The 18,083-nt window shown below is 34.5% G+C and overlaps 3 protein-coding genes across 4 annotated transcripts; 1 reads left to right on the top strand and 2 right to left on the bottom strand.

The window, feature by feature from the left end:
* Window positions 1–3,286: 3,286 nt before the first annotated feature.
* Window positions 3,287–4,957, top strand: LOC106444697 (ethylene-responsive transcription factor CRF4). Its single transcript, XM_013886144.3, has one exon. It carries the CDS (start codon window positions 3,816–3,818, stop codon window positions 4,791–4,793), a length of 978 nt encoding a protein of 325 aa, XP_013741598.1. The 5' UTR covers window positions 3,287–3,815; the 3' UTR covers window positions 4,794–4,957.
* Window positions 4,958–10,280: 5,323 nt separating this feature from the next.
* Window positions 10,281–16,509, bottom strand: LOC106440971 (histone-lysine N-methyltransferase ATX4-like). 2 transcript variants are annotated; one of them, XM_048764098.1, is made up of 22 exons: window positions 14,900–16,509; window positions 14,771–14,826; window positions 14,407–14,689; window positions 14,236–14,304; window positions 14,080–14,148; window positions 13,905–13,990; window positions 13,725–13,817; window positions 13,490–13,625; window positions 13,296–13,398; window positions 13,103–13,202; window positions 12,901–13,025; window positions 12,504–12,649; window positions 12,249–12,353; window positions 12,017–12,081; window positions 11,704–11,917; window positions 11,553–11,639; window positions 11,408–11,467; window positions 11,225–11,314; window positions 11,052–11,138; window positions 10,896–10,970; window positions 10,689–10,812; window positions 10,281–10,603 (listed from the first exon to the last, which is right to left on the bottom strand). In XM_048764098.1, the coding sequence occupies exons 1-21, from the start codon at window positions 15,521–15,523 to the stop codon at window positions 10,708–10,710; spliced, it is 2,778 nt and encodes a 925-aa protein (XP_048620055.1). In that variant the 5' UTR covers window positions 15,524–16,509; the 3' UTR covers window positions 10,281–10,603; window positions 10,689–10,707. The 2 variants fall into 2 exon arrangements, with proteins under 2 accessions (XP_048620055.1, XP_013738207.1); XM_013882753.3 differs by having other exon boundaries at window positions 10,712–10,812; window positions 14,900–16,508.
* Window positions 16,510–16,737: 228 nt separating this feature from the next.
* Window positions 16,738–17,860, bottom strand: LOC106440970 (protein BOBBER 2-like). The gene is made up of 2 exons (XM_013882752.3): window positions 17,438–17,860; window positions 16,738–17,305 (listed from the first exon to the last, which is right to left on the bottom strand). The coding sequence occupies exons 1-2, from the start codon at window positions 17,799–17,801 to the stop codon at window positions 16,797–16,799; spliced, it is 873 nt and encodes a 290-aa protein (XP_013738206.1). The 5' UTR covers window positions 17,802–17,860; the 3' UTR covers window positions 16,738–16,796.
* Between the last annotated feature and the right edge of the window lie 223 nt (window positions 17,861–18,083).

Raw genomic sequence — 18,083 nt, 5'->3', positions numbered from 1 at the left:
TTGAGAAATTTTTATCAGATAAGTATGAATAAAAATATAATATAGATTACAATACAAATGTCTTTATAAAACTCCAAACGTTATTTAATAGTGTATATGATTTTTTCTAGAATCAAAGTATTCTTAAATCTTAATCGTAATTTTTAATTTATTTCCCCTTTTATTTGTATATCTGAAAATGGCTTTCAATGGTGTCAAAGCTGAGGCAACGGGTGCATTAATTGATTTTATTGATGAAATGATTCCAGCTCTTCTTCAAGATTTTAAAATGTTTATGAAAATATAGTTTTTTAAAAATATAGTTAAATACCAATAAAAATATATCCAAATTTTTATATACATTTTAAGTGATTGTAAACATTTTGATTATTTATATATGTTCACTTAAATATATAAATACAATGTAGATGTAAAGTTATAACTGAGAAATTAATATAACAAAGGTAAAAGATACAATATTAACCAAAAAGTTATTTGATAAAAATATGAGAAAAACAAAAAACATTAGCAAACAATCGTCAAAATATAATGAAATTACAATAATAAATGAATTGTAAAATATACACATCATGAAACAAGAATGATGTAAAACAGTTTAAACCAAATATATATAAATAATAATTAATAATTAGTTGATTACTTGCAGAGGTAAACTATATTTGATTAAGTATTTAAGTCAAGTAAAAAATAAATGTTGGGATCCATACATTTCTCATATGAAAAAAGGACATGGTAGTTTTTTCTTTTCGGACATTGAACACGGTAGTGCATGTATAGTATAGTGCTTCAAGTTACGGCCGAAGCACATGCATTGTTGATTTCGAAAACCCAAATTTTGAAGCTTTTGCATATGATCATCTTAAAATATCCCATAAATTTAAGAATTATTCACATCTAATTCCACTAAGACATCAAATTATATTAACCCACTAACCGCAATGCGCTTCATGCTACAAACACGGAATATTACAGAAATCAAAATATCAGTTTCCAAGAAAAAACGGCAGACTAATAACTCCGGGTGCAACACAAGTAACCACTACACGACCACTTCGAGCATGGACCATTCTATAGTATTTTCTAAGAATCACCAAAACTTTTTCTTCAAATCTAGCTAACGACCGAGGGCTTTAACCATTGTTTAATATCCGAACATGCAAAAGCCTGAAGACGTATGCAAAGTAGTATATAACAATTACAACTACACGTGTCAGTGATTCGACTAACTACAAATCTATCTTCAAAGTCTCCATAACTTAGCAAAATAATATTTTTATTTACGGGATGGAGAGTTCGTGCACAAGAGAGCATGGTGAATGCCAGGTTCCATTCATTATTCAATTAGATTTATAAAAAAAAATGTTGAGAATGAAGATAGAACTTGCTTATAGACTGAGTGTAGAGGCAATCTTCGATCATCAGTCTCCAGTTTTGTCTTTAATGAATCAGGGAATCGCGATATTGTTGGCATCTACTCAGTAATGGCATTAATTATATTCATTAATGTTAGTACAATGTTAATGCGGTTCATTAATGGCCTTCAGTTGGCTTCATTTGACAGCTTGGTTTAAGGGATAACATGTTTTCAAATTCATCCGTTTTCAACGTCGTTTAACAAAATCGACTCAAATCAAAAATATTAAAAGTTTCTACATCAAAATAATTTGAACAAGTTGTTTTCATTGGCTTTGTTGCATGTTTTAATTATGGCACAAAAGAAGGCCATTTTCGCCATTGATTGTCCCTGCTTGTGGGTTTTCCAGCTAAAACAAACATACTCTCCCTCCGTTTCACAAATAGACTTTATATAGTTTTCACGTATATTAAAAAACACATTAAGTTACTATAATAAATCTATTGTTTTCAGCAATTTTTAGTTTTTAATATTTTTTAACCAATAATAATTTAATAAAATCAATTAATCTTTTTAAAATTTAATTCTTTTTCATAGAAAAGACAAAATATTTATTTTTGTGAAATCTATCTTTGCTAAAGAGATAGAAGTATTAGCGTTATCACTATGTAGTACCACTCAAAACATATTCAAAATTTTGACTCAGATTCTTAGGAATACGTTTGTCAAATAAAATTACTTATAGGAATAGCCGGAAAAAATACTTTTGATTCGCTGTAACAATTTTATTGTCCACAATTTGGAAAAAATCTCGATCTCTAATACGATAGATATTTAAACTATAAATACACTTTCACAAATAAGACCAACATTTCTTGCTTGTGAACTAAGACTGTCCACGAGAATGACTTAAGTAGTACTCACGAGTTGCGACCATGTAGCTTCTGCTACAAGACATACATTAACTTGGGGAAACTCGAAACTCACACGTTATGGTAATTTTTAATGTTATCTTAAACTTGTTTATGAGAAATAATTGCTCAAGCGGTTGCCTTCTCTAGTCTTTACTTGTCCATCAAAATTCGAGCTTATAACCTCTTTAGTTTAAAGCTATACACCATGACCAACGTACATCAAAGAAATAGTATATGATATATTTCTAATGGTGATAAAGCTTTCAACGTTTTGCTACTTTGAAGGGTTGCCCTTCTTTTTAGAATGGATATTTGTCCTTGGTTTTAGTTTAACCAAGCCTCTTTCATTTGGATTCTTTGTTATGACCTGTAAATTGGACATGTTCATATATTATGCATATATTTTTATTAGATTTGAGTAATTCTTTACTAGCTAGTACGTCTAAAATTTTTTTGAATGAATAGCTAGTACGTGTAAATTTCAATCACGCACACTAGTATTACATACGCATAACCAATTACTTTGTACAAATTACTATATAATAACCAATTACAATAAGATGAGGTTTATATATTGCATATATGTATCTAAATAGAAGGATAAAAATATATCTTGTCTTGCTAATTTCATCATGGGCCTGAGGCCATAAACACTGTCTGTTCCTGAGTTTTTATTTATTTAAAAGTATCCAGTTTGCCCAAAAAAAAAAATATATGTGGATTGGTCAGTAGTACTTGGCTCCATGGAGGACAGTGGCCAAGAACACTGCACTAAACCTCGGGGTTTGTCTTTGTCAATCCAAAGATTCCTCATGTCGTCTCTCTTCCCACTTTGGATCTTTCATAACGTAATCGTCCTTAGTTTCTCTCACGCACCCTCAGGACGCTCTACCAAACTGATACTAAACTACAAGGACCATAATAACATGTGGAATAACTCCTAAAATCACGTTTTTAGTGCATGGACTGACTATATATAATTGCATTTAGCTGTTACGAAATTCAATAATTGAAAAATATTGCAATAATGTAGAGGTTCCAGTGGATTGAAAAACGAAAATACGAAGATTAAGCTATTGGCGGGAGCTAGTGTGGAAAAATAAATGGTAAAACCTTTCTTAAAAAAAAACTTGAAAATAAATAAATGGCACCAAGTCCCAGGTTGTCTGCAACGTCAGTCCTCACTGTAAATTAATGAGAAGATCTTAATAAATAATTTGTTACCATTTTCCTTAAAATAATTTTGATAATAGAGGAAGTAAAATCTATACGAACAGAAACAAATATATTTTAAAAATATTTTTTTTTACATATATTATGGCTAAAGATCCTATAAAAGAGGACTAAAAGAGAGTGAATTCTGAATCTTTCACTTTAAACTTGCCTACTTTTTCTGCATTCTCTCTCTCTCTCCCTCTCTCTCTCTCTCTCTCTCTAATTAACTAGAATCCTTCAAACTTTTCACAAAATCAAAATCAGAATCTCAGTTTTTCCTCCAAACAGAATCTTGAAAAGCAAGAAAATATAAGTTAGGTGAGAGCCGAGTGATGATGATGGATGAATATATGGACTTCAGACCAGTCAAGTACACAGAGCACAAGAAAGTGATCAAGAAGTACACTAAAAAGTTGCCAGTGGAGGAGAACAAGAGGAAGAACAGTACTGGTCGTGACTCGGCCAGGTTGGTTCGGGTGTGCGTGATGGATGGTGACGCCACTGATTCATCAAGCGACGATGAGGAGGAGTTTATGTTCCCTAGGAGACGTGTCAAAAGATTGATTAACGAGATCAGAGTTGAACCGAGCTCCTCCTCCTCCGGCGAAGTCTCGGCTCTGGCCGCCGTTGACTCTCCTCCCCAAATGGTCTCTGTTTCCGGCGCCGACCAAAACCAGAAGAAGTTCCGCGGCGTGAGACGTCGACCGTGGGGAAAATACGCGGCGGAGATTCGTGATCCAGTGCAACGCCGGAGGATCTGGCTTGGTACTTTCTCAACGGCGGAGGAAGCTGCTGTCGTCTACGACAACGCAGCAATCAGGCTTCGTGGCCCTGATGCTCTTACCAACTTCACCGTACCACCAAAACCGGAACCAGAACCGGACCGGGAGAGCAACGTATCTGTTTATTCAACATCAGAATCAGTGGAAGACTCTCATCATCATCTATCTTCTCCAACATCAGTTCTGAACTACCATATACCCGAGCCGGTTGATGAACCGGTCAAACCGGTTAAGCAAGAGTTTATTGAACCGGAACCAATAAGCTGTCACCTAGACGAAGTTTATAATTCATTTCCATTGGACATTACATTTCCGGACAACTATTTCACCGAAACATTGGAGGACATTTCCATATTTGATCAGTCCATGTCTCCTATTCAATCATCGGAGAGTAATTTCTTCGACGATCTTATGCTATTCGATAACAGCAACATAGGTGGAGAGAGCTACTCTTCTAAAATGAAAGAGATTGGTTCCATATTCAATGATCTTGATGATTCTTTGATATCGGAACTTTTAGTTGTGTGATATTTGTACCAAGGAGAAAAAAAAACATTGGTTGCGAATATTGCTGGTGTAAGTCACAGTTTTGATTAATTTTTCTGTTTTTTTTCTTTATAATGTTGAGAAGTTTTGTAATATTGTATTGTCAGTTTGTAAAACAGTTTTGGGAGAAATATTACAAATGAGTAGCTAATTAATTAGTTTGATTGTTTTTTTTTTGTTAGTATAATTTGAGCTGTCTGAATTTTGTGATTTGTTCATTAACTATAAAATAAAAGCAAAATTAAAAATTTCTTTGGCGATGTCTCCTCACAAATCATGGTCATGACCCGTGAAGCAATTGGCTTTTGGGTCAGTCTCAGTCGACAGTGTTGGCGTTTTTTTTCGTCCTTTTTCTACGTTATAAAGTGTTTTTGTGTTCGCTCAGGCTGGTCATAATGGAAACAAATCAATATGTATCAACTTATTGGAAACCATCCTTTTCAAAATGAATTTCGACTAAAATATTTGTTTACTAAATATAATTCTCATCGTTGACTTGACTGATTTAATCAATTAGATTTTGAACAATCCACCACTTTCTGGTTTCTTATTTTATTCTTTATAAATATTCATTAGTGGAATGGGAAGAATGGTTTCCAATTGTAGATATTAAATACCAAATATTTTCCCGGATCTTACAAATTTCGGTTTTGTATGATGATTAAAATTTGTTTGAACATTTAAAAGTGTAACTCAGATCCTATTTATATTTGCAAATTTTGACTACTAAAAATAATAAATTGGATACTTTCCATGTTTACAAGACCACATAATACAAGGTATAATTTTAAAAAAGAAAATATACTAGCCCGTTAAGAAATTAATTGCTAACTGATATACATATATATTATTTTCTTTCTTCTTAAAAGCTACTTCAATGAATCTATGATTTAAACATTTTCAGTTATTTTCCTCAATCCTCATAATCAAATATTGGTGGCAGCTTAATTTAAAAAGATTTACATTTACATATTTTTTTACAAATGATTCATTTCTTATAATATTAAATTAAATTTCTTATTTTTCACGTGCATTTTTAACAACTAAAATCATAACAAATGCCAAAGAAAAGATGGGAAAAAGCAAAAGGGACAAATAATTATGTCCGAACGATACAAAAATAAAAAAATATTTACAAGGTAAGGATATGAATGAGTATGAAACGTTGCACTAGTGTAAGAAATAATAATATCTCACAAGCGCCTATCCACATGTTAGTTTGCAGATGTACATATCATTATCATTATTATGTTTGAACTCATGCATGCTATATAGATATGCAAATATACGCACTTGTATACAACATATGAGTCTATGACAATGTTACTATTTTGATTGAAATCATATAATACAAGTCTAACTCACAAATTAAAAACACAACACCAAATGCCTTTTTTTTGTGGAGAATAGGTGATAATTCCACGGACGCCATGACATATCCACTTAGAAAAGAACAAAGAAATTCGCAAACATGCAGGTTGACTAAGCAACTTTTTGGTTAATTGTGATACATATTAGATCAAAACTTTTTCAAAGGAGACAGCATACATGAAGACGTGTTAATTAGAGAGAGAGCTGAAGCAACAAAGACTTTGTTGAGTAGTTACAAGAGTTGACTAGGTGTTTCTCTTCTCCATTGAAAAGATCCAATCTTCATTTATCATTGGCCACATAAAAAGGTTTGATTTACAAAGCTTAGTTTTTGTTTTTGAGAAAATTATTATAAAGCTTAGTTTTTCTTAATTAACACCACAAATGAAAACGTGTTCATTACGGTATTATGGTTGCAAATCTCTATCGTGCCCTCAGTGGTATGCAGCGTTTGGTACACAAAAAATTCAAACTAAGAACATCATGATTAATCAACAAAAAGATGTTAATGATTGCGATGTGTTACTATTCTTTTAACATTTTGTATCGACTATCTCGTAACTCTCACGTTCTATTCATATATCAAAGAAAGAAGTGGAAGTCGCCTATTTGTTTTGTTAACGTTTGCCGGTTGGTAACTGATAAAGTGCACCGGTAATGGAAAAGTAGAAGAAACATATTAGAAAATACAAAATAGGTCAATGTCGGAGAAGAAAAATCAATGACTATATGACATCGCAAAGGGATTTTTCACGTGGACAAAACACCGACTTTCTATTTGTCAACAAACGAAGACTTTGGTTTCATTCATCACCAAAATTGGTGAAAAACAATAAATGATTTCTTCGCTAAATCTGGACAACTTGAAATGACGTTTTTACACGTCGGTGGGTCACAACTGGGAGTAAATCAGAATTGTAATTTTCAGCTTACAGTTAGAGAATGGCACACAGGTATATATGATTTTTCAATTAACCTCATGTCTATCAAATTTTGTAAATACGATGATACGAATGGATGAACCTTACTCATGAAAACTGACGTTTTTTTGGAACTAATACATTATATAATTTCAAATATAATTTTTTTTGCTCTCTAAGAGCATCTCTAAAAAAAAACTCTATTTTGAAGTTTCCAAAATTCTATATTTAAAGTTTAAAGGTGTTCTTTTCCAAAAGCAAAACTTCAACCTCAACTTCAAAACTATTTATATTTTATAATATGGTCCTTATATTTGTCATAACTAATTTGAATTCATAAAACTTTTGTAAATAACTAGCACATATATAAACATATTACAACAATATTAATTAATAAAATATTCTATTAAATATAAAAATTTAAATAAAAATAACTTAATTAATATTAAACTTCAAACAAAATACCATATTATTTCATAAAATGATTTCGTAATGCATATATGACCTATTAGTGCATTTCGAAGTAAAAATGGGTCTCCTCATTTTTGCTTTGTAGATTACGAGCTAAAAGTTGTTGAAATCGGATAATATTGATACTTGTAAATACATTAGATCAGAACAAGAAAGTAAAAGATAAACATAAAATATTGCTAAAAGACTAATTTCTTTTCGATGATATTGATACTCGTGAATATATTCGATATGAACAAGAATGAATTGTACGAAAATACATCAAAAACAACAACAACAATCATCTTCAGTTACACAAAACATCTGGACATTATTTGAAAATTTTGAAGGTTCCATATCAAACTTACCTGACTATTAGTGTTGTTGTAATATTTAAATTTTTGTAATAGTTAATTATGTCTTCATGTAATTTTTTAAAATCTTTTTGTTAAGTTTTTTTTGTATATTATTGTTGTCTAAATCTAGCTTAAAATATTTTAAATCTTATTTTAAATTTTTATTTAATTTTATGTGCAAAATTTAAAATCTGTAAACAAAATTTAAAATATTTATGAGATATATTTTTTTTAAGGATTAAAACAATAAACGAGAAAATATTTATAAATCATAAAAGTGATGTGTAATTGTATGGACCAAAATGCAATTAAAAATATGAAACTTCAAATTTGAAGTTTTGAGTAGTGAATATAGAGTTTCACTACTCAAAACTTCAAATTTGAAGTTTTGAAGTTTCTTTTTGGAGAGCAAACCACTTCATATTTGAAGTTATAGAGTATCTTTTGGAGATGCTCTAAAAAGAAACTTCAAAACTTCAAATTTGAAGTTTCACTATTCAAAACTTCAAATTTGAAGTTTCATATTTTTAATTGCATTTTGGTCCATACATTACACATCACCTTTATGATTTATAAATATTTTCCCGTTTATTGTTTTAATCCTTAAAAAAATATATCTCATAAATATTTTAAATTTTGTTTACATATTTTAAATTTTACACATAAAATTAAATAAAAATTTAAAATAAGATTTAAAATATTTTAAGCTAGATTTAGACAACAATAATATACAAAAAAACTTAACAAAAAGATTTTAAAAAATTACATGAAGACATAATTATTATAAAAATTTAAATATTACAACAACACTAATAGTCAGGTAAGTTTGATCCGGAATCTTCAAAATTTTCAAATATTGTCCAGATGTTTTGTGTAACTGAAGATGATTGTTGTTGTTGTTTTTGATGTATTTTCGTACAATTCTTTCTTGTTCATATCGAATATATTCACGAGTATCAATATCATCGAAAATAAATTAGTCTTTTAGCAATATTTTATGTTTCTCTTTTACTTTCTTGTTCCGATCTAATGTATTTACAAGTATAAATATTACCTGATTTCAACAACTTTTAAATCGTAATCTACAAAGTAAAAATGAGGAAAGCCATTTTTACTTCAAAATTCACTAATAGATCATATATGTATTACGAAAATCATTTTATGAAATAACATGGTATTTTGTTTGAGTTTAATATTAATTAAGTTATTTTTATTTAAATTTTTCTATTTAATAGAATATTTTATTAATTAATATTTTTGTAATATGTTTATTTATGTGTTAGTTACTTACAAAAGTTTTTTGAATTCAAATTAGTTATGACAAAATATAAGGACCATATTATAAAATTTAAATAGTTTTGAAGTTGAATTTGAATTTTTGTTTTTGGAAAAAAACACCTTAAAATTTCAAATATAAAGTTTTGAAAACTTCAAAATAGAGTTCATTTTTGGAGATGCTCTTAAAAAGCCAATAAGCAAGACGTCGATATATCTTTGATTCTTTTCAATCAAAATTTGTGTGGTGTGTGTGTTTTAGAGATGTAGGAAGCTAGGAATACGGGTTTTAGTACAAGATACACAAACAGGAAACAGTCTTCTTTTCGTTACTAGTACGAACGGTCTTAGGCTCTTACGATGAGTCAAACGAAGGTAGGCCACTCATATAGAGAATATTCAGATTTTGTAAAGGGGCTCCACAATATACAACTCTTTGATGGTGAAATGGCCTAAAGAATGGCAATCCATGTGTCAAAAAGTCCACTAAATATGCTCGTTACATCTTTTTTCTTTGGTCTATTTAAAAAGGTCTTTAATGAACAAAATGGTAGTCTAGTGGTAAAATTTGAGACAAGGTGTGAATCTGTCTGGCATGGCTCCATTTCATGTGAAAACAAAAATTGATGCCATTTAGCCAATTTAGATTTAAGCTTGGTCCATGCAGTTTTCAGTAACAAAACATTTGGATATCCTGATATTAACCGGAAGATATTCTAAATTTGGATTAGTCAGTATGATAGCCAATTCACTTTATTACACTAAGTGTTTTTTTATCCAGAACCTATCGAATTAGTTGATAGGACAAAAAAAAAATATTTTACATTTGGGTCAAAAATTCATTTTCATATAGATTCATGCCACTATATTCAAAAGTGAAAAGTATAATGTTTTTCTCAAACGTGTTTAGGCCGGAATAACTCTAGTTTTGACAAATCGCTGCATGACGCATGCGATCCAATTAAAAAAGGATAGGCTTTTGGAAATTGGAGATGCATCATAGTTGGAGGAGGAAGCTGCATTCAGTGAACTAGAAAGAGAGAGAAATAAGAACAGAAGGAGGAGATAGGTTCAATACCCAATCCAGGCAACTCAACTGAGGCTCAGGAAGATGCATCATTGACAAGAATAATTAAAACTGGATTCTTCCTGAAACTAACAAGTTGTCTATACAGAGAGCCAGAAAAGGGATATAGAGTTGGGTCACTTATTAGCTCACTACCTATAAACTATATCGTTTCTTGAGCAATATATATATAAAAAAAAGGAGAATATTGCTTGGCTTCTTTATCTTCTTCTTCATGTTGTATCATGTGCACCTTATCTAATCTAATTCATGAATTTCCTGCAGTTGGGAGCTTTACATAGACATGGCACCTTGAATTCCTCTGGCTCGTCTGGATCAAATAAGTAATCATACCTGCCAAACAACACATACAACAACAACAACATTCTCTTAAACTAATGTATGACATTGACATCATCAGCTTTAGATTGAAGAATACTATAATATAAATCTGTAGTCTACGTTAACTCCTCTCCCACAGCTATATTGGCCTTGGCGATCAGAACTATCCTGCTTTCCCCATCTCCTACGCTCATTATCCTTGCATAGCAATTTGGCGTACACTGCACCACACATCTTGAGTTTAGGCTTCAGTGTCTCCAAATTTATTAACAATACATAAAAAGTCCCATTCCAAAGTGCTTACCGAATGGTTGATCAGCCGAGCTATATTCCCTTTATCTGTAGCATCAACAACTACTTCCTCACTGATCTTGAACAGCTGCAACAACACAAAAGCCTTCCCTTGCTTAGAAAGAGAGAAAGATACACAATTGTGGAGATAGATAAAATGGGAACTCACATAGCAATCCTTCCCTTCTCTGCGGTAACGCGCTTCTCTCAAGTCTGCAATGCTGCCTCTCACTTGTTCCCCTCTGTATTCAATAACCTGAAACAAAATAGCGTCTCTCATCATTCACTCTCATCCCAAAATAGAACTAAACCCACATTCAAAGATGGGGACTCCTTACGTACCATTTCTCCATCTTGGATAATTCTTTTAGCAAAAAGACCCCATCCATGTATTCCAGATCTCCCAAAGCAGACCCTATCCATTTCTGTCCTCTGTCACACGAAACATTCACTTGTTACATTTAATACCAAAAAAAAAGAACCTGAAGACTGCAATCTCTTTAAAAGACCAGAGAGTGTGCTTGCCTGCAAGTGGCGAAGTCGTTCTCTGAAAGATGAAAACGATTTGGGTTCCTCCGGGACATGCTACACGTAATACAAAACCAAAACTGTCAGATCTAGATAATACTTGGAGAGTGGAGTATAACCATTGCGTGAAGACTTTCTTTACCCTGAAAGTGTTTAGAGTTCGGATTGCTGCTGATGGATGATGGCTTGGTCCCCTTGTGTGGTGAGGGATAGCTTCTTCTTCACTCCTCTACAAAACCAGTATCAGCCTAGTGAACAATAGCGCTTTTTGTGGAAAAGATACAAGATAGTACCTTCTTGGTATTGGTATTTCTTCTATATACTCGACAACGAGCAGCAGAAAACGGATCACATGTAACGGTATCCTCTGCGGGTGACTCTTTATCGTCTCTTCTGATTGATGAAATGAGCCTGGAACCGCCTTGCTTCTTGTTTTGGACAAGACCTTTTGCAGAGAAGACATCTTTAGAAGTTTGCATAATTAACACAGTATCTGGGTCTGGAGCCCTACACACCAAAAAACAAAAGTGGAAAAACATAATTCATAACCACACATCATAATACCACAGCTTCTTTAAGCAGAGACAGAGTATTGATCAATTTTACCTGTGATAAGCACAGTAGGATAGCATTTTTGTTATCTGCCGACCATTTTTCTCCAAGCTGTGCAACTGCATACATAATGCATGGAAACAATTTCTCAGTTCAAAGACTATAAAGGTGAAGAGGCAAGACACGATGTGTATACAACAATTTGGATTCATATCTTTCAAATGAAGGAAAGGTAAATCAATGTCGTCTGAGGAAATGAAGAAAAATCAGAAACACTAAGGCATACCTCCATTCTATAACCAGCTCGGGAGGCACACATAGCGTGATAATACGTAGAGCACTTGCAGCACTGAGTGCACGAGCCATGTATTTGTTTGCATATCACACATATCTAAGCCATCAAAACAAATGTTTCTTGCATATCAGTTTAGAAAAGAAAATCTGAAAGTAAAGTTTCTTGCATTGTAGCTCTCAGCTGATAATGGAATTGTTATGAAGTGCCAACCAAAATTGAACACAATAAGCTAACACTAAAACATACCTTGACAAAATTACTAGATGGAATACTCAAAATCCCAACAGCTGGTTCCATTTTTTCATCACTTGCAAAACATACTTCAGGCTGAAACCAAGCACACGTCACATGAACCCACAGTGTTTCCACATCAGTTGGCTTTAGTGCACCTCCTATCATCAATCAAAACATTTGTCGGACCAAAGAATATAGTTAATGGTTGGATAAAGCCTAAACAGATAGCGCTTTATAAAACCATCTTTAGAGAAATTATGCAAAAGTGCTACCAGGAAAGCAATCACTTTTAGAAAAGAAAGCGTTTTACTAGCTGTGACACTTTGAACTCCGATAAAGAAGCTAACACCGTGTCACATATAAGTTAAGAAGAAATATGTTAACGCCACAAAATGAGAAAGGCATATACCTTTTACAGGGCAGAGGCAGCAATCCCGCTTAATACTTGGCTTCTGGCATGCTTTACAGACCCATGAGGTGAAATCATGAATATTTGTAGCCCCATAGCATTCTTGATGCACTGCTATTTGGCATCTGACAAGAAAAAAGAAAGAACAAACATCTTAAACAATGACATGGGAATGCTTCACAAGTCGCCTTTAATAGTGTACCTGTTGCAGATAATAATCTTGTTGTAGTCCCAGTCTTCAACCCATCTACAAACAGCACATCGTTCTGTTGTCCATTTCGCATTGACCGGTTCATACCTCTCTGCCAACAACGAAAGAAACAGCCAGCAAAAGCATCATACAAGGCACTCGAAGCTTTTCAACATGTTACAGGATATCATTATCTTTAATTTACCTGACAGAAAAGCACGCAACTTCTGCTTTCTCTGCTTTATGGAAGGTCGTTTAGGAACATTAGCTGCTGTAGCATTTGCATGCAACTCTCCTAACTTCATCATCTGCGGGGTAAGGGAATGGTCCGGCAGATAAATGTCAGTTTACTTTTACGTAAGACAGCTAAAACTCAGAAGGATTTGCAATTGTACAAACCCATTCTTCTAGCGGCAGCTTTGAGCTTTTGACTTTCACACTCGTCTTCCAATTTCTTACTTTCGATCCAGTATGCCTTTCCCATTCACTAAGTGCTTTCTTTTGAGGTCCACATGAGCCACACTTACATACGATTCTGTAAATAAACAACATTTTGTAAGAAGAAGACTCTGCACATCAATTAGCAGAAGAAACCTGAAAACCTAGCAAAGGTAAAGAAAAGGTATCTACTTACAGATGGAGACTTGGGAAATAGATTCCTTCAACTCCAGAGCATACCACAATAACCTTGTCAGGAAGAACCATCCCACCATCGCCTTTTCCAAGTCTGTACCAGAAACCTCACAACAATTTAATTTGGCAATGAAAAGACAGTTATTGTGAAACCAATAAGAAAAGCTAAAGAGAGACCTACTTTAACTTTGGTTTTTCTGAATCTGATAGCTCAAAGTTGAATTTAGCTCTGCAAGTAGGACAGTAGTAATCTGTTTCTCCCAAACCCTTCAGAGATCATCAAATGAGCTTTTGTTTCAGCACATGCAAGCAGATTGGAATAGGATAACCTTGATGAAGTCAAAAAAATATTATACCTTCAAATGTTTATCTGATGTTTTGTCACACTCTACGTGTACCCAAACTTTACAACCATCACATTTCACCTATGCCGATATAAAATGATCAAAATAAGAACAACCAAAACCTGAGGCTATACACTACTATAGGACCTAATATTTTAGCATTAGTACCCAGGTTTGCCTGTCCAAATGATTCCCTATCCTCTTGCATATACCACAATTGTGTTTTGACTTTTTCACCTGCAATAACAACAACGAAAGTAGGCTTACTCGTGTGCAACCATTTCTGCATCAATTAAACCGAAACTAAGCAAAACCACAGAATTAAAAGACACTGCATACCCTTGAGCATGGTTTACACAACAATTGATCACCGGGAGTCAGAGCTTTCATTTTTTTAGCCATCTCAAAAGAAATGACTGTTTCACATCCTGCACAGGCTAGTGGATTTCTGTAATTCTTTAACTCCTGCAAAGAAGAATCGTCAAAACTCGAGTTACCAGCAGCCGTGTGAATATCATCCATCAACTTCTCCATGAATCCCTGATCTGCCAAAAATGCTTCCTCCAAAGCCATCTGAAACCTCCCAGGGCTGCATCCCTGCAGCTCAGACTGTTCCTGGAACCTGAATCAGTAAGTTAGCCACTAAGCTCTAATCCACAATCAAGACACTTTTTTAATAAATATATAATTAAAATAAACCCACCTGGCAACATAATCCAGAAAAGGGAAGATCATCCCTCTCCTCACCCATGCATAATCCTGCTTGCATTAAAAACAGTTAGAAAATTCAAAAGAATCCATATCCGGAGAACCAGTTTGTCTCTCTCCTTACCCTTTCACTCTCGTTCCCAGAGTGACCAAAGAAGACAACGCAGGCTGAATCAGGTATACAAGAACGCAAGACAAGCTCTGGCGCTTGTACCATCGGATCAATAACAATAGCTGGCCAGAAAGGCTCAGATCTTCCAGACTTAGCCCAAACCAAGTCGCCTGAATAAAAGTTCTCAGGCCCATAAAAACCTTCTCTCTGAACCCTTTCGTCTTCCCTCTCTCTGACAACAACACAAGCACGAGCCTCAAGTTGCTTGCTTTTCAAACTACTACTAGCTTTCTCCTTCCTGCGTTCAACTTCACCCTCTCTGCCGTTCTTGCCATCTTTCCTCCAGTTGTCGAGCACCGAGTCGTTGAACCGAGAAGGAAGCATACGGATTCTCCCCCTAGATGTCGGAACAAGCGGTGGACGGGAGACTCCAGACGGAGCCTCCCTCGTAGAGAAACCATTCGGACCTCCGCCTGGAACGATCCCGGAGGAGATATCTCCGAGAAGGCTGAGAGGGTAGTAGTAACCTCCCAAGTTGGACTTCCTCTTCTTCGTGGAGTGACTCACCGAGTTACTGAGTCTGCACCGTTTCAAACTCGGTATCATCTGGGTTTTAAGTTCCCGTTTGATAATCATCTTCCTTCTTCTTCTCAGAAACAACAATCAGAGCATCAAGCTTCCCAAATCGTTCCGCGAACCCTAACCTACCTCTCCGATGTCACGAGTAAGAATCAAGAGAAAGTCGATCGTCTTCTCTGACAAGGAAAGTCGCAAACTTTGCAGTTTTTATTTTATTTGTATGGAGGAAGGGAGAGAAGAAGAGACGTTCCTAACTTCTCTCGCTCTATCTCTATCTTCAGTTTTCAGAAAGATCAAATTTTTATAAAGAAAAAAGAGTCCTTTCTTATGATTTGGATAACAAAAACTGAGAAAGAATTGTTTTTTTTTTTAATTTCTGGGTGAGAGAAAAATTTAGAGAGAGAAAGCGTGGCAGAGTTGGAGAGAGAGAAGAAGATGCAATATGTGGGTTGTACGAACGGCGTCACATTCTGAATAGCGTGAAGGAAGGTGTACATTACTGTGGTTTTAGCTAACATGCGCCTTGGTGAGGTTAAATAAGCAAAAACAGAGCTCATGCTTTTTCTTCTTCTTCTTCTTCCTTCATTTTTTTTTTTGTCTTCTCGGACACAATTTAAAAGATCGTGTATCTTGTCTTTGTTATCAAAATCAAAGTCTTACTCTTTTTCATTTCTTTATATATATGAGTTTCCGTTCCAAGATCCTTGTATCTGCTTTTGTTTATTTTCTCCCGTATGTTGTGAACAAAGTTACGGAGAATAGCCAAAAACTACTATTCTCTGCACAACTCTCTCCTTTTGTGTTCCTCTGTTTATAAATGTTTGTTCTGCTAAGTTGTGCACCGGTGAGCCAGCTTAGCTTTATGGAAGAAAGCAGCTATGACAAAAGAACAAAAAAAATTGAAAAGTTTCCCACCAAATTTTTCATAAGGGTGTTTATGTAATTACACAACTTGTCTGAGATTTCCGGTTTAGAAATTAACCGAGGATCTCTGTGTTTATTTTTCTCTTTTATATAGCAAGGAGAACCAGATCATATTTGAGTTTGTTTTGGTATGAATGTTCAGAAGATCATGTTCGTGTTGATTCATAGCGTTATAAACATGGTTTGTTCCACACACACCTTTCTCTCAGCGTTCGTACATATTGTAGAGATCAATACTGTTAACAAACCAATGATTAGAAGTCTAGACGCTCATAAGAGAATTATAGCCTAACGATTTATATTAGACAAAACCAAAAGGGCAGGTGATAGTTAAATAACACAATTGGTTTTAAGAGGAGAATATTTTGATTATCATTAAAAGAAGAAGAACAAAGGAAAAGATTAGTTAAAACTTTGCATTAGAGAAGTCCATCTCAGGATGCTGAGACATAAACTTCTTCATCATATCTTTCTTCTCCATCTCATCACTCGTCGGTAATCCCATCTGCTTCTGCCTTTGATCAAACATCATCTTCTCAACCGTACTTCGAGTCTCCGGGTCCAGATCAGACAGTTTGCTGCTCTCCGGCTCAACTTTCTGAGTGTCAATCTCAGGCTCCCCTTTCACACAGCACTTCCACCACTCCATCTGGTCTTGCTTTGTCAAGAGCACCGATATGAGCTTCTGATCCTCGATGTTCCAGAAGCAGTCGTCAGGCTTCACGGCGTTGAAGAATTCTCCGTCTATGATGGGTTCTTGCCCCTTGATACCAACTTTCAGACGGTTCTTCTTGATCTCGCAGGTAACTGAGCGTGGTTTGGTTCCGCTAGGAACTGGGATAGTGACCGTGACCTCCTGGAGATTCTGTGTCCACGAGTATGTCTCGAAATCAAAACCATTCCCTTTGTTAGGAACTGCAACAAACAGGACAAAGAAGTTAGTTTTGCAGTAAAGATCTAAACTTTATCCTCTAAAGGTCTTAAAGATCTAAACTTTATCCATCTAAGAGCAGAACCAAGATCCAATTACCACTAAGAAAGACTTACCGATGGGACCCTCTTCCTCCTTAGGCTTCTCCTCCACCTCCATGGGCTCTGTAGGCTTCAAGCTCTCCTTCTTCGGCTTCTCCACCTCCATGGGCTGACTACTCTCCTCTTTCAGCTTCTTCTCAAGGGGCTTCAAGCTATCTTTCTGCTCCTTCTTCTTCTCGGCTTCCCTCAGCCTCTTCTTTGCGGCAGTAACAGCGCTGGCGATCTCCTTCTCCGCCGTGTCTTTCAACAGAAAGTCGCTTTCTTTTCCGATAAAGTCAAGGACTTTCTCCAAAAACCCTAGTGGGTTTGAAGGATCTAGACTTGCGTTAAACGGCAACAACGAGGGTTTCTCTTCCTGCATCTCAGAGATGATCGCCATTGGTATTTTGTTAAGCTTTTAAGGGTTTTCGCTGGTGTAGATCAGAATGGAATTTACTTGATGCCAATGAAGCAAAGGTTGTGTATTTATAGTGGAAGCAACAAAGGCGAGAAAAGAAGGTTCCAGAAGAACCCTTCAGATTTTGTATTGTTTTTTTTTCCTTTAGTTCCCAAAGCTTTATCTAAGTTTTCCAATATTCATATAACTTTCGTTATTCAAAATCTTTTCTTGATTTTTTTTTGTCAAAGAAAAGCCTTTTATATTTCATTCAATTATATAGTA

The sequence above is a fragment of the Brassica napus genome, chromosome A3 (assembly GCF_020379485.1).
Source record: "Brassica napus cultivar Da-Ae chromosome A3, Da-Ae, whole genome shotgun sequence".
Classification (NCBI taxonomy): Eukaryota; Viridiplantae; Streptophyta; class Magnoliopsida; order Brassicales; family Brassicaceae; genus Brassica; species Brassica napus.
This window is presented reverse-complemented; position numbering and strand designations above follow the sequence as displayed.